General features: G+C 46.3%; 2 protein-coding genes across 2 annotated transcripts in view; both read left to right on the forward strand.

Annotated features, from left to right (window-relative positions):
* SNUPN (snurportin 1) overlaps positions 1 to 16,160 on the forward strand; it is a 43,395-nt gene that overhangs the window by 740 nt on the left and 26,495 nt on the right. The window lies entirely within an intron of this gene.
* Positions 9,889 to 11,019, forward strand: IMP3 (IMP U3 small nucleolar ribonucleoprotein 3). The gene has a single exon (XM_042235209.1). The coding sequence runs from the start codon at positions 9,923 to 9,925 to the stop codon at positions 10,475 to 10,477; it is 555 nt and encodes a 184-aa protein (XP_042091143.1). The 5' UTR covers positions 9,889 to 9,922; the 3' UTR covers positions 10,478 to 11,019.

The following is a 16,160-nucleotide window of genomic DNA, read 5'->3' on the forward strand; positions in this document are numbered from 1 at the left end:
GGGGCCAGACCCTAGGGCAGCCGCGCCCCCGCAGCCTGTCCGCGCTCTCAGGGAGACTCCTCACGCCCCGAGGGGCTCAAGCGCCGCGCGGGGGAGCTCTCCAGCCGCCGCCTCGCCTCCCGGGCTCCGTCACCCTCTTGCCTTTTCCGTGACGCAAGTGAGGAAAACTCTGAAAGTTTGCCACGTGCGGGGCTACAAGGAGAACGCCAGAGCCGGGACCCGGGAGGTGGAGGAAGGGTGCGCGGAAACCCGCAGACCCCCGCTCTCGCTTCTCCGCCCCGCCACCGCTCCGGCCGGACGCCGCCGTGGCGCCGCCTGGGGATTGTTTTCTGGAGGGGGCCCCAGAGCCAGCGGTGCCCTCATGGAAAAAGCTTGAGCTGGCTGGGATACAGGCCGCGGCGGGTCCTAGTACCCTAGACGGACAGGGCCAGGAGAACCCCTGTCCTGGGCGACTCCCTCCGGGGAGAAAGACAAGACTACATCTGCAGTGACGGGTAACAAGAGTAGGCACGACCAGGTTCCGCCGTGCTTTGAGCGGCGGCTGGCGGAGACCGGTGTCTCATCTTTGCTAACACCACGGGGACGAGAGGAATGGTCGGGCTGGGGCTCTGGGAAGAGGTAAAGGGTTCTTGACCCTGGTCATTGATTCTGCCAGACATTGTGCTGGGCACTGGGGATCAGGGTACCAGAAGGTAGTGGGGGTGCCTGCCTTGGAGAGTTTACAATCTACCCTCTTGTCTTATAAGAATAGCTGGCACATTGAAAGAGACCCTGATGCTGGGAAAGACTGAGGGCAGGAGGAGAATGAGACGGTTTGATGACATCACCGACTCAATGAACATGAGTCTGAGCAAACTCCAGGAGATAGTGAAGGACAGGGAAGCCTGGCATTCTGCAGTTCATGGTGTACCAAAGAGCTGGACACGCCTGAGCGACCTAACAACTCTTGTCCTCTGTTCATTCATTGTCTTTGTCTCATTCATTTGATCATGTACTCAAGGAAACATTAACTGAGTATTCTGTACCAGGCCTCCTGGGCTACAAAGAGGAATAAGGCATTGTCCTCACCTACCGGAATTCAGATGGATCAGGAAAATAAATCGATGTGCCATGAAATGTGACTGGAAGGACACCTATCCCAACCTGGGTTGAGCAAGGATCAAGGAACGCTTCCTGGGGGAGGAATGTCAACTACAAATTGGCACTTGCCATCTACCTAACTCTGCTAAGTCACTTCAGTCATGTCCAACTCTGTGTGACCCCATAGACGGCAGCACACCAGGCTCCCCCATCCCTGGGATTCTCCAGGCGAGAACACTGGAGTGGGCTGCCATTTCCTTCTCCAATGCATGAAAGTGAAAGTGAAGTCGCTCAGGGACCCCATGGACTGCAGCCTTCCAGGCTCCTTCGCCCATGGGATTCTCCAGGCAAGAGTACTGGAGTGGGGTGCCATTGCCTTCTCTGTATCTAACTCTATAAGGATTAAAGCATGTGCTGCTGCAGCACTGACCTTCAACACCCCTGAAGGAGTTCAGGGTGGAAAGCAGAAATGATGCACTCTGTGCTCAGGGAAAAACTGGCAGGACAGGTCTTCAGATAGATATTCTCAGGAGCTGATTTTATGAGCCCAATTCTTGTATCTCCTCATATTAAGAAAAGCACTAAAACTAAAATCCTTAATGCTGATTAAAGAAGCTTCACAAGACTAGCAGAAACTTCTACAAAAAATATTTGCTTGATTACAATGTACTCCCCCTTTACCAAAATCACACATATACTGTCCTCCCCCCAACCCCTACCTCTGTGGAACAGTTTCTCAGAGCTGTCTGAGGTGCTGTCTCCCAGGCTACAATCTGCGTTTTGCCCAAGATAAAACTTAACTTGCAACTCTCATTTTGTGCAATTTTTTTAAGTCGACAGGAGGTACCTAAGATGAACAAAGACTTCAGCCCCTACTCCCCTTCCTGGCTATGCCCTGAGCCTTGTCTACCTCCTCTAACTAGAACCTCCTTCCCCCTCACGCTCATACTTCCCACTTGTTGTAGATTAACTCGCACAAGGTGGTGCTGTAAAGGTGGGCACCTTGGGCTGTTGTTTTATTTTGCTTTTTTCTTTTGGCGGCTTAGCATGCAGGATCTTAGTTCCCCAACCAGGAATACAGCCCATGCCCCCTGCACTAGAAACACAGAGCCCTAACCCCTAAACTGCTAGGGAATTCCCCACCTTGAGTTGTTTTGAAGGGTGTAATTTGCAGGCTTCTGGCTCCAAAAGCCAATTTCACTGGTTCAGTGAGTAGATCCAATGCCCCACGCAGAGCTGGCATTTGACCAGAATAAAGGTTTATGTGCAAACCCCAAAAGCCCAGGTATTACTTTGCAAAGAGAAATTCAACTGTCCAGGCACACCTGAATTTACGCATCAATAGACCAAGGGAATTTGAGCTGCTCCCTGGGAAACCCAGTTATCAGAAGTGGGTAACTTCTGGTTACCCACTTGAGTCCAGTGAAACTGAATGCCCCAGGATGGGAAGAACCAATGGTTCTCTCAGCCAAGAAACCTTGAGGTCTGGTCCCCTCAACCATAGGTGCAGCCTTGATTCTGAGGACTCAGTTCAGCCTAGGATCGCCAGGACCAGAGCCTGAATATTTCCCACAACTCCTTTTGGGACACCCCTTTTCTGTGATCTCTCTTCCATTTGCAGAACCTCTCTCCAAACTTGGTTTAACAGAAGCAGCTACTCCCTTAGTGCTTGTTGATGTTGCTGCTGCTACTGCTAAGTCGCTTCAGTCGTGTCTGACTCTGCGCAACCCCATAGACGGCAGCCCACCAGGCTCCCCCATCCCTGGGATTCTCCAGGCAAGAACACTGGAGTGGGTTGCCATTTCCATCTCCAATGTATGAAAGGGAAAAGTGAAAGTGAAGTTGCTCAGTCGTGTCCGATGCTTAGCGACCCCTTGGACTACAGCCTACCAGGCTCCTCCGTCCATGGGATTTTCCAGGCAAGAGTACTGGAGTGGGGTGCCATCACCTTCTCCGATCTACTCTGCATATAAGTTAAATAAGCAGGGTGACAATATACAGTTCTGACATACTCCTTTTCCTATTTGGAACCAGTCTGTTGTTCCATGTCCAGTTCTAACTGTTGCTTCCTGACAATCAATGGGATTTCTACTCACCCTACTAGTTGTTGTTCAGGCGCTCAGTTGTGTCCAACTCTTTGTGACCCCATCGACTGCAGCATGCCAAGCTTCCCTGTCCTTCACTGTCTCCCAGCATTTGCTCAAACTCATGTCCATTGAGTCGATGATGCCACCCAACCATCTCGTCCTCTGTCACTCCCTTCTCCTCCTGCCCTCAATCTTCCCCAGCATCGGGGTCTTTTCCAATGAGTTGGCTCTTTACATCAGGTGGCCAAAGCATTGGAGCTTCAGTATCAGTCCTTCCAGTGAATATTCAGGGTTAATTTCCTATAGGATTGACTGGTTTCATCACCTCGCTGTCCAAGGGATTCTCAAGAATCTTCTCCAACACCACCGTTTGAAAGTATCTCCGGCGCTCAGTCTAACCCCACCCCTCAGAGGGACCCCCAGCCACCACCTTGATGGTCTTTAGTTGGTTCCCAAATGCTTCAGTCACATCTTGATAATTTATTTTGGCTGTGCTGGGTCTTTGTTGCTGCACGCAGGCTTTCTCTAGCTGCAGCCAGTAGGGCTTACTCTCTCGTTGTGGTGCAGAAGCTTCTAGAGTGGTTGCAGTGGCTTCTCTTGTGGAGTACCAGCTTAGAGCACAGGCTTAATAGTTGTGGCACACGGGCTTAGTTGCTCCATGGCATGGGGGATCTTCCCAGATTAGGGATCAAACCCGTAACTCCTGCATTGGCAGGTGGATTCTTTACCACTGAGCCACCAGGGAAGCCCAAGTCACATATGTATACACATTTACACCTTAGATTTACTTCCGTATGTTGAGGGAGGAGGTGGTTTCTGTCTCACAGTGGCCACCCTATTTTCAGGTTCATGAGGAAAGCTCACTCCTAAGCTTCACAGAGATTTCCAGAACCTATATTTTCTATTCTCAACTCTCTTCAAACCTATGGGTAACAGGACCCACAGTTACTACTCTCAGGCAACTGCACTAACCTTTGTGGTTTCCCCACACCCTGCCCATTCCTTTGGGAAATTTTTTATTAAATTCTCGTGTTATTCTAATTGGAGTGTATTCTCTCTTTCCTGCTGGGACCCTGACTCAGACACAGGAAACAGCATCCATCTCCCATCCCAGCTTTCCTCCTTTAGAAAAGGAATCAGCAAGGGAGAACTATGGCCAGTGGTTTCCAGGCTGATTCCGCTGGCGGCTAGCATGGTAGACACACTGGACTATTACTACAGAAACGCATTCAAGAGATGATGAAGGCCTGAGGTAATGGTCTGGGGAGAAGCAAATTTGGGATTTTATGGGGGTAGAACAGACTGGAATGACAACCAACGAGATGTCGGTATTGAGGGAAGAGTCAATGCACACCTTTAAAAAATAGATTCTTGACTCCACTTCCCTCCCAACAACTACTCCCCCGCCCTGCACCCCACCTCTGCTTTTTCTTTTTTGGCTGCATCAGGTCTTACTTGTTCTTTGTTATGGCATGTTATGGGCTCCAGAGAGCAAGGGCTCTGAAGTTGCTGCTTGTGGCCTTAGTTGCCCCGGGCACGTAAGATCTTAGTTCCCTGACCAGGGATCTGCATTGCAAGGCAGATGTTTAACTACTGGACCATCTAGCAGATCCCTTTATCTGCTCACCTTTGCAGCAAATTCCTCAAAATAGCCATCTCTAACAGCTGCTTCCAACATTTTTCCTCCCTTTCTCTTCTTAAACCCCTCTAGCCATTCTTTCAATCTCACACTCCACTCAAACTCTTATCAGCCATCAATGACCTAATGGTTATTCTCAGCCCTTCTCTTGTACTTAGGCTCTCTGTAGCATTTGACCAGGTTGATCACTCCTTCCCCCTGGATACACTTTCTTCATTTTCACTGGCCAGCCATACTCTCCTGGTTTCCCTTCTACTACACGGGTTCATCCACTTCTCTCCAATAATTCTGTTTTGTTTTGTTTTCCGGGGGGGGGCGGGAATAATTTTTATTTTACATCTTTTTTACAAATACATCGAAGAAGCATGCAATGCTGCCAGCACTGGATGCATCCCGGGCCACAGGTCTGCACACTCCTTTGCAGCTGGTCCTATAACAGCAGAACCTTTCATCCTGCCTTTACGGTTTACTATGTGCTCAGTTGCTCAGTCGTGTCAAGACTATTTGTGACCACATGAACTGTAGCCCGCCAAGCTCCTCTGTCCGTGCACAGACAGAGTATTGGAGTGGACTGCCATTTCCTCCTCCAGGGATTGTTTACTGTGACCCCTGCATTATCTTCAGAATAAAGAAACACACCATCTTTTCTCCTATATGAGTTTCATTGTCAAATTACCATCACTGGATGTATGTTCTTTCTCAGCTCTGATTTGCCTTTCTTGATTGTGGCCATCACTATGTCACCCACACCAGCAGCAGGAAGTCTCTTCAGTCATTCGTTGATTGCCTTCACAGAGATGATATACAGATTTTTGGCTCCTGTGTTGTCAGCACAGTTGATCATGGCTCCAAGGGGAAGACCCAAGGAAATCTAGAATTTTGCACCTTGCTTCGACATCTTGAATGCCAGAAAGGGACAAAAAGTCAATAATTCTTGACACCAGAGTGCATACTAGTAGTGTGGTCATCTTGTCTTTTTCTATTTTCACTTCTTTGACAATTTCACCCAGACTCATGGCTTCAAACACCATCTTTCTGCCAATAGTATCCAAAATTTTAAATCGTCAGCCCAGGCCTTTCTCTGGGCTGATACCAAACTGAGGGAACTCCCTGGTGGTCCAGTGGTTAGGACTTACACAGGCGGCATAAGTTCTATCCCTGGTTGGGGAACTAAGATCCTGCGTGCCTCGAGGTTTGGCAAAAAAGAAAAATAAAAAATAAAACCCCAGACTTACCAGACTTACAAGTCATTCTCCTTGCCATCTCTCTTTGCATGTCTAGTTGACATCTCCAACCCAACATGTCCAAAGCTGAATTTCTAATCTTGCCACCCAAATCTGTTCTATTTGGCAATATCCCCCATCTCAGGTAATGAGTACTTTCTGCCACTTGCTTAGGTTCAAAACTGGAGCCATCCTTTGACCTTTCTCTTTATTCTGGAACTCCTCTCTCATTGGCATCTCACAACTGCTTTCCTGGTCCCAGCTACCACCCTTCTCACTTGCATCACTCCAACTTCCTAATGGCCTCTATGTTTCCACCTCTGCCTCCTGACAGTCTGTTCTCAACATAGCAGTCAGAGTGGTTCTTTTAAAACATAAGTTAGATGTCAGTTCTCAGTTCAAAACCCTCCAATGTCCTCATCTCACTCAACCTAAAAACCAAAGACCTTAAGAGAGCCTGTGGAGCCTCTGTTATCTGAGCCCCCTTTCCTCACTTACTAGCCCACTCTGCTCCAGCCAACATGGCTTTGTTATTCCTCTTCTGAGATGCCGGGCACATTTCGATCTTATCTTAAGGCATTTGTACTCACTGCTTCCTCTTCTTGAAATGCTCTTTCTCTAGATACCCACATGGCTAACCCACCATGAAATATTACCTTCTCAGTAAGACCTACCTTCACATGCCCTGTTTAAAATTACAGCCCATCCTCACCCCAAGCTCTCCTATATCCTGCTCAATTTTGTTATATGACACTTTTCACCTGCCAACAAATATAATTTACTTATTTATTATGTTTATTGTCTGGGGAGAAGGGAATTAACCAAGAGTCCTCCCACACACACTGAACAAAGGCTGAAGATGGAAGGGAGTGAGGCTGGGGGAATATGAAGTGCAAACTGGGAAAAGATATTTGCACACCATAGATTACTAGCTAAGGATTACTATCTAGAATATACAAAGAACACCTTCAAATAAAGTAGAAAACAAACGAACAATCTGTATGTTTCCTATTGCAGCTGCAACAAATTACCACAAACTTAGTGGTTTAAAACAACACAGATTTATTATTTCACTGTGTTCGAGACCAGAAAACCAAACTGGATCTCACTGGGCTCAAATCAAGGTGTCAGCAAGGGCCATGTTCCTCTTGAAGGCTCTAGGTAAAAAATCCATTTCTTTGCCTTTTCCAGCTTCTAGAGGTTGCCCACATTCCTCTGCTTCTGGCTCCCAATCATCCTCAAAGTCAGAAATCACACCTCAGACTTCTGCATGCATCATCATATCTCCCTGACTCTTCTGCCTCCCTCTTTCACTTCTAAGGACACTTGTGATTAATGAGACTGGCTCAGTTAATCCAGGACAATGTCATTGTCTCAAGATCCTTAATTAAATCACATCTGCAAAATCCCTTTTCTCCTATAAAGTGACATTCACAGGCTCTGGGTGGACATCTTGGGAGAGGGGTCACTATTCTACCTACCCCACAAACCAATAGAAAAATACACAAAGAGGCATTCCACAGAGGAAGAAACATATATGAAACCTTTATTCATCAGGAAATGTAAATTAAAATCACAGTAAAATACCATCACACACTCATCAGATTCACAAATATTTAAAAAGTCTACCAACCAAGCACTGTCAAGAATGAGGAGCAAAGGGAACTCTCACGTAGTGACAAAGGAAAATAAATTGGTACAGCCCCTTTGGAAACCAATTTGACAACAGCTAGTAAAGCTGAGCATGCACTTTACATGTTCACGCATCCGCTGCTGCTGCTGCTACTGCTGCTAAGTCGTTTCAGTCGTGTCCGACTCTTAGCAACCCCATGGACTGTGGCCTACCAGGCTCCTCCGCCCATGGGATGTTCCAGGCAAGAGTGCTGGAGAAGGGTGCCATCACCTCCTCCGCACGCATCCTTTACAACTCAGTAATTTAAGATGTATACTAGAAGCTACTGCATAGGTGAAACAGGAAACCTACAGGAATGTAGCACTGCTAAAAAATAGTCACTCCAAAAAAAAAAAAACCCAACAGGAGATGGATTAATAAATTGGACAGAACCAAACAATGGTTTTTCTAGTAGTCATATATGGATGTGAGAGTTGGACCATAAAGAAGGCTGAGCGCTGAAGAATTGATGCTTTCAAACTGTGACGCTAGAGAAGACTCTTGAGAGTCCCTTGGAGTGCAAGGAGATCAAACCAGTCAATTCTAAAGGAAATCAACCCTGAATATTAATTGGAAGGACTGATGCTGAAGCTCCAATACTTTGGCCACCTTATTCGAAGAGCCAACTCATTGGGAAAGACGCTGATGCTAGGAAGGCAGGAGGAGAAGAGAACAATAGAGTATGAGATGATTGGATGGCATCATCAACTCAATGGACATGAGTTTAGGCAAACTCAAGGAGATAGTGAAGGACAGGGAAGCCTGCCATCTGTGGTGCTGCAAAGAGTCGGACACAACTGAGCAAGTGAATAACAACAAAACAATGGAATATAATGCAGCAGTTTTTTAAAAGCAACTGCAGCTATATATTAAAAAATTCCATATGTGATATCATCTAAGCAACACTTCTCAAATATCATGCACGCAAATTAGCTGGGGATCTGGTTAAATGAAGATTCTGATCCTGTAAGTCCGGAATGGGGTCTGAAATTCTGCATTTTCAACAGCTCTCTGCTGTTCCATGGGCTATGCTTCAAGTAAGAAAATTCTCAGTATACTTAGGGATGCATAAAATGATAAAACTGTTTTCTTTTTAAACAAAAGGCAAAGATAAACACTAAATTCAGGAGAGCAGATATTTTTACCTCTGACTGGGAGAGTGGTTGAATAGGTCCTGGTGATGCTTTCTTAAACTGGCTGTTGGGTCCACAAATATTCTTGTATCTCACATATGTTACATATAGTATCGCCCATATTAAATATTGTATCTTTAAAAAACAATGAAAAGCGTACAAAAATAAAATTACAGGCAAAGAAGCTAGGTGGCGTCAAAGTCTTGGGTAAATAAAGAAGTTAGTCCTGTTAGCGCTACACTAAACTGAAACAGATACAATTTGCAGAAAAAGTGTTGTCCGTTCACTAAATACTCCAGAAATCCAACCTGTCAGGCTAATTCTTTTCAGCCCAGATTAAAGAGGCAGGATTTGTACTATCCAAGTTTTTCAAATTTACTGGATTTTATGAATCACCTGACATTCTTGTTAACAATACAGATTTTCAAGTGACTCCTGGGTAGATCCTGATTCTGGGCGTGCAGAGGTAGCCTGGGAAGCAGTACTGATAGGTTCAGTGGCTTCAAGCCCTAATTGGTAGGGTGAAAAAGCTCCGCCCGCCTCGTTAATAGACTTGCGGCTAGTAGGCCGTGGGGATATCCGATCAGCTCCAGTCAGCTCTGAGAAGCCCCAACACGGTGGGAGGACAGCCCCTCCCCACCCCAACCCCCGCCAAGGTCAGTTAGCACAGTATATCCATATTAGCGCGGCGGTCACCCCTCTTTCCCGGAACTATCCTCTTTAGCTCTTCTGGAAGAGGCTCTCCAGAGAGGCCCTGAATGACAGAAACCTAAACGAGAGGAAATAATTACGGCACTAGGTAACTTAAAACAGCGCAGAGTCGCCTAGGAAGCCTCCCCTCCCATCCCAGGCCTCTCCAGGCGTTTCTTCCCTCCGCCTCCCTCAGAGAACGCGGAGAAGAAACGCGAGATACGAACACGGGGCGTGGCCTCACCCTGACCAATGGAAATGGGAGGCCTGGCCCTGAGTCTTCCTTTCATTGGCGCAGGGTCCCAAAGACGGCCGGGTCTAGCAGCACTGAAGCGGAAGTCGCGCTGCAGCCGGAATGCGCGCTGAACCTCCGGTCCGGCAACGTTTGAGCCGCCATCATGGTGCGGAAGCTTAAGTTTCACGAGCAGAAGCTGCTCAAGCAGGTGGACTTCCTGAACTGGGAGGTCACAGATCACAACCTGCATGAGCTACGCGTGTTGCGGCGTTATCGGCTGCAGCGGCGCGAGGACTATACGCGCTACAACCAGCTGAGCCGTGCTGTGCGCGAGTTGGCCCGGCGTCTGCGCGATCTGCCGGAGCGCGACCCGTTTCGCGTGCGCTCCTCGGCCGCGCTGCTGGATAAGCTGTATGCTCTCGGCCTAGTGCCCACGCGGGGATCGCTGGAGCTCTGCGATTTCGTCACGGCCTCGTCCTTTTGCCGCCGCCGCCTGCCCACTGTGCTGCTTAAGCTGCGCATGGCGCAGCACCTCCAGGCCGCCGTGGCATTCGTGGAGCAGGGCCACGTGCGCGTGGGCCCCGACGTGGTCACCGACCCCGCCTTCCTTGTCACGCGAAGCATGGAGGACTTTGTCACCTGGGTTGACTCGTCCAAGATCAAGCGGCACGTGCTGGAGTACAATGAGGAGCGTGACGACTTCGATTTGGACGCCTAGCGGACTCCCCTCGCCAGGACTGCATGGGGAAGCTGAGACACAAGCCTGAGAGTCTGTGAAGGCGCATCTCCCCAAGAGTGTATCAGCCAGTCGTCGGTTCTTAAGAACTTGCCTCCTCAGCTACAGGACACGCATGGAGCCAAAGGGTACGCCCTTTTCCACGAAATTTTCTTAGCTTTCGGACAATTGGTAATTCAGTGACTGCCATAAGAAACAATGGGAAGCGGTTTTGTACTGCACTGGGGACTTGTTTTGTTCTTGTACCTGAAATATTGCGGTGTGAATGCAAGGACTTGGGATTGGGGAGGACCTATCCCCGCCCCCAGCTTTCGTTTCATTTTCTTGTAACAGGACAGTGTGGTTTAATTTATTTAACTCGAATCCTTGCTCTTGTTCGTGATTAAACTGTGTACAGATGTCGTAGAGGTTGGTCTCAAGTTTTCATAAAATAGATGAGATTTTAGTGTTCAGAGTTCTTTCTCTTGTTTAAAGAAATGCTCTCCTGATGCCAATAAATGGCCTAACTGCTTTTTAAGTGCAAATTTTTGTCTGGGTTTGTCACGTAGGGTCGCATGTATAGGTCTCTCTGAATTCAGGAACCCACAGAAGAATAGTGACGGCAGCGAGCTGCTTGTGGGTGAGACCTGCCCTGGGTTCCACGTGTGGAGGTTGCAGGATGTTGTACAGGGCTGACCAGATTTGTCAGTTTACTGATCCCTTCCTCAGAATGAGTGTTTTGGCAGAACTCTTCCCCACAGGACTTCCTGTTGCTATTCCAGCCTCAGGAAATACCATATTAGAGGGCTGAAGTGTTTGCTTGCCTAAGGAAATAATCACCCTGTAGCTTATCTAGCGGTTAGAAGTAGCCCAGGAGGGTCTTGGAAAGTTCTTAGGAGTGGAGCCCTCGGGAGGCTCCAGGGCTGCCTGCCCAGAGCAGCAGCTGCACAGCTATTACCCATCACTGCCCACCATCACTACCTGCCCAGCCTTTAATTTAGAGAAAGGTTAGTTGCCCAGTTAGAGTGGGTTTTATTGAGGGACACAAAGGATGGATTGGGAGTCAGGGAGCCTAGCCTGATGACAATGGAAGAACATGAAGGGAGAGGATCTGTTCTAATGCAGCCAGCTCACTGGAAGGAAGACTACTGAATTTACTCATTACCACTACAAGGGAAATAACAGAATGCCAAGACCAGTGGGTTGCTTTTACCTGTACCATCTCCATCTCACCAGGTGTAAGGCAACATTTGGTGAAGAAACAAGAGGAGGTGACACTGGAGATGACAATAATAGCAAATGCTTCTACTGTATGTCAGACACTTCGTGCATTACATATCTTAATCCATTTAATCCAACAATTCAATGATGTGGGGAGCCCAGTTCTTTACTTTTCAAATAAGGGAACTGAGGCAGAGATGGGTCAAACTACCCCAGATTGCATAGCCAATAGGTGGTGGAGCTAGAATGCTTCCTTTAAGAGTCAGAATTGCCATATGACCCAGCAGTCCCACTGCTGGGCATACACACTGAGGAAACCAGAACTGAAAGAGACACATGTACCCCAATGTTCATCGCAGCACTGTTTATAATAGCCAGGACATGGAAGCAACCTAGATGCTCATCAGCAGATGAATGGATAAGAAAGCTGTGGTACATATACACGATGGAATATTACCCAGTCATTAAAAAGAATACATTTGAATCAGTTCTAATGAGGTGGATGAAACTGGAGCCTATTATACAAAGTGAAGTAAGCCAGAAAGAAAAACACCAATACAGTATACTAACACATATATATGGAATTTAGAAAGATGGTAACGATAACCCTGTATTCGAGACAGCAAAAGAGACACAGATGTATAAACAATCTTTTGGACTCTGTGGGAGAGGGAGAGGGTGGGATCATTTGGGAGAATGGCATTGAAACGTATATTATTATATGTGTAATGAATCACTAGTCCAGGTTCGATGTATGATACAGGGTGCTCGGGGCTGGTGCACTGGGATGACCCAGAGGGATGGGATGGGGAGGGAGGTGGGAGGGGGGTTCAGGATGGGGAACACATGTACACCCACGGCAGATTCATGTCAATATATGGTAAAACCAATACAATATTGTAAAGTAATTAGCCTCCAAATAATAATTTAAAAAAGAGTTATGCAAGGACTTCCCTGGAGAGCCAGTGGTTAAGACTCTGTGCTTCCTATGCAGGGGATGCCGGTTCAATCCCTGGTCAGGAACAAAGATGTCCCACGGCACAGGGCATGTCCAAACAAAAAAAAAAAGTGCAAACATTGTCACAGCCAGCCCTTGGGAAACATCAGGGTTTAGAGAGAGTTCCTGAACCTCAGTTTCCAAGCCAGCAGAGAAGAGCAGCTCTAGACAACATGGTTGGTCCCCAACAGGGTGTAAAGGTTTGAATTGAACAAGGAACAGGCATTGAGTTGCCAAGGTTCGACTAACATTCATTGAGGTCCTCTCTATGCTAGGCTACCATTTCTTTTCCTAACAGCCCTTACAGGTAGGTGGTGGTATTTAGACATTTTCAGTTTGGCAAACAAATTTGGGAGGAGAACTTGTCCAAAGCTGGGGCTCGGGTCTAGGCTCATGCAGCTCTAAAGGCCGTTTTCTTTTCAGTGCCATTCCTTTAAGAAAGGAAGAAGAAAGAATCCCACTCCTTAGCTCTGGTGGCTGAGCAGAATCTCTTGCCCATTTGAGGAGTGTCCTCAGGGCTCTTAGAATTAGGGATCTTACGGGGGAGGATTTGGTGGTTCCAAAAGGCAGAAACCGCCTGCAGCCCTCCAGCTCTCACTAGACCCCACTAGACCCCACAGGGCAAGGCAGACTGGTGGTCCCTTTGGAGTAGCTGAATCCTGCCCTTATCACTCAAGCAGATACAACTTCAAAGTTCTTGTGAAGGAAACTTGGTTTAGAAAGTTAGGAGTAAAATTCAAGATTCTTTAGAAAAGCTATTTCTTCTCTCTGGGGAGAAAGTGCGGAAAGAAATAACTTACCAGAACCTGTAACCAGAAACTTTGGGCTTAAAAAACAAACAAACAAAAAAAAAAAAAAAAAAAAAAAAACCCTGCAAAACAAGTGATTCAGAAGACCTCCAGGTCTGTGCCCAACTAGCTATGTAATGATTATTTTACTTGGCCTCTATGTACCTCCATTTTCCTTGTCACAAATATGGTTATATAGAGTGTGTGTGGGGGGGGAAGAATGGGAAATTATTATTTAATGGGTCCAGAGTTTCTGATTGGGACAATGAAAAAAAAATGGAAATAGATAGTGATAATGGTTGTACAACATTGCAAATATAATGCCACTGAATTGTACACTTAAAAATGGCTAAAATGACAAATTTTGTTTTATACACACACACACACACACCTGGGGGAGGATATGGCAACCCACTCCAGTATTCCTGCCTGGGAAATCCCATGGACAGAGGAGCCTGGCAGGCTATAGACCATAGGGTCATAAAGAGTTGGACACGACTTAGTGACTAAACCACCACCATATACATACCACAGTTTATAAGAATGAAAAGGGAGATGGGTAATACTAGTACTGACATTAAAAATTATAGAGAGGAATAAATGGCATAATTCCTGTAAAGCCCTTACAGAAGTTCCTGGCATGTGAGCTGAGCTCCCATCCTCTTTCCCCAGGTCACAGAAGTGCAGGGGGATAAACATATTACACAAAAAAGCCTAATGGATTAAGAATTGTGCCCCTGGAGAAGGAAATGGCAACGCACTCCAGTATTCTTTCTTGGAGAATTCCATGGACCGAGGAGCCTGGTGGGCTACAGTCCGTGAAGTGGCAAGAGTCAGACGACTTAGCAACTAAGCAACAACAAGTTTATGACTTGCCAGGCAACAAATTGATGCACCCAAATGAGCAACATCCCCAAACACACTCAACAACTACAATATAAATTTTCTTATCTGTGACCTCTAGTTTGACAGAATGGCTCCAGATTAAACTTGTAAAAAGTTTAATTTTTCATGTTCTCTCTGCTGCCTTTGATTAGTGCTTTACTCTCTTCCCACTTGCTTGCCTATTTTTCGTGGAGCTTTGAAACATGTCTTTCTTTACACAATGACTTGGAGAAATTTCCAATATAGTTCTTTCTTTTCGGAAAGAATAACATCTCACTGGTACATCAGGTCATTTTATCATCATATGGCTCTATTATTTTCCTGACTCTTTCCAACTGACTGCTACTGCACCCTGTGGCAACAGAGCCACAATCCAGACCTCTGGAAACTGACCAAGAATTTGGAATCAAGCATGCTAAGGAGGAAACTGAAACCTACAGAAAATAGAATGGGCATTCTGTCTCTGATCTCTTAACCATAGAGAAGTAAAGAAGATTCTGTGGTAATTCAGTTCAGCTCAGTCGCTCAGTCATGTCCGACTCTTTGTGACCCCATGAACCGAAGCATGCCAGGCTTCCCTATCCATCACCAACTCCCAGAGCTTACTCAAACTCATGTCCATCGAGTCAGTGATGCCATTCAACCATCTCATCCTCTGTCATCCCCTTCTCCTCCTGCCCTCAATCTTTCCCAGCATCAGGGTCTTTTCAAATGAGTCAGCTCTTCGCATCAGGTGGCCAAAGTATTAGAGTTTCAGCTTCAACATCAGTCCTTCCAATGAACACCCAGGACTGATCTCCTTTAGAATGGACTGGTTGGATCTCCTTGCAGTCCAACGGACTCTCAAAGAGTCTTCTCCAACTCCACAGTTCAAAAGCATCAATTCTTCAGCACTCACTGGAAAAATCATAGCCTTGACTAGACAGACCTTTGTTGATAAAGTAATGTCTCTGTGGTAATATATAAGGCAAAATTGATATTAAGACTAGGGAGGTGGGAGAGGGGTTCAGGATGGGGGATATATGTATAGCTGTGGCTGATTCATGTTGATGTATCACAAAAACCATCATAATATTGTAAAGTAATTATCCTCCAATTTAAATAATTTTTAAAAATTTATTACACAGGAGCCAGGAGGGCAAATTGGTACAAGCTCTCAGGAGAGCGGTTTTACATGTATCAAGAAACTTATAAACATATATTATACACCCTCTGACCTAGAACTGCCCCTTCTAAGAATTCAGCATAAATAAATTATGGATATTTGCAAAAAATTAATTACAGGGATCTTCATCATCATGTATGTGTGTGTTTAAGTTGCGCAGTCATGTCCAACTCTGCAACCCCATGGACTGTAGCCCGCCAGGGTCCTCTGTCCTTGGAATTCTCCAGGCAAGAATACTGGAGTGGGGTGCCATTCCCTTCTCCAGGGGAATTCTCCAGGATCGTCCCAACCCGGGGTTCAAAACTGGGTCTCCTGCATTGCAGGCAGATTCTTTACTGTCTGAGCCACCAGGGAAGCCCCCAAAATAGAATAATAGGGAAGAACTGAAAATATGTCCAAATGGGACCTATTAAATTACCGGATATCTTTATGATGAAGCACAACTATTAAAAATTATTGTAACAAGATATTTAAGGACTCAAAAAGCTAACAAATAAAATGTAAAATAGTACTAATACTGTCCCATTTTTTTGAAGACATATCAGCATAGACAAAATAATGGAAAAAATATTGTCTCTGGGTAGTAGTAGTGTTGGGATTTTAGTCTTTTTCTTTGTGCTTTTCAGTATT

Source organism: Ovis aries, chromosome 18 (assembly GCF_016772045.2).
Source record: "Ovis aries strain OAR_USU_Benz2616 breed Rambouillet chromosome 18, ARS-UI_Ramb_v3.0, whole genome shotgun sequence".
Classification (NCBI taxonomy): domain Eukaryota; kingdom Metazoa; phylum Chordata; class Mammalia; order Artiodactyla; family Bovidae; genus Ovis; species Ovis aries.

Coding starts and splice junctions, on each gene's coding strand:
- IMP3 (XM_042235209.1), top strand. CDS start 9,923: ATGGTGCGGAAGCTTAAGTTTCACGAGCAGAAGCTGCTCAAGCAGGTG.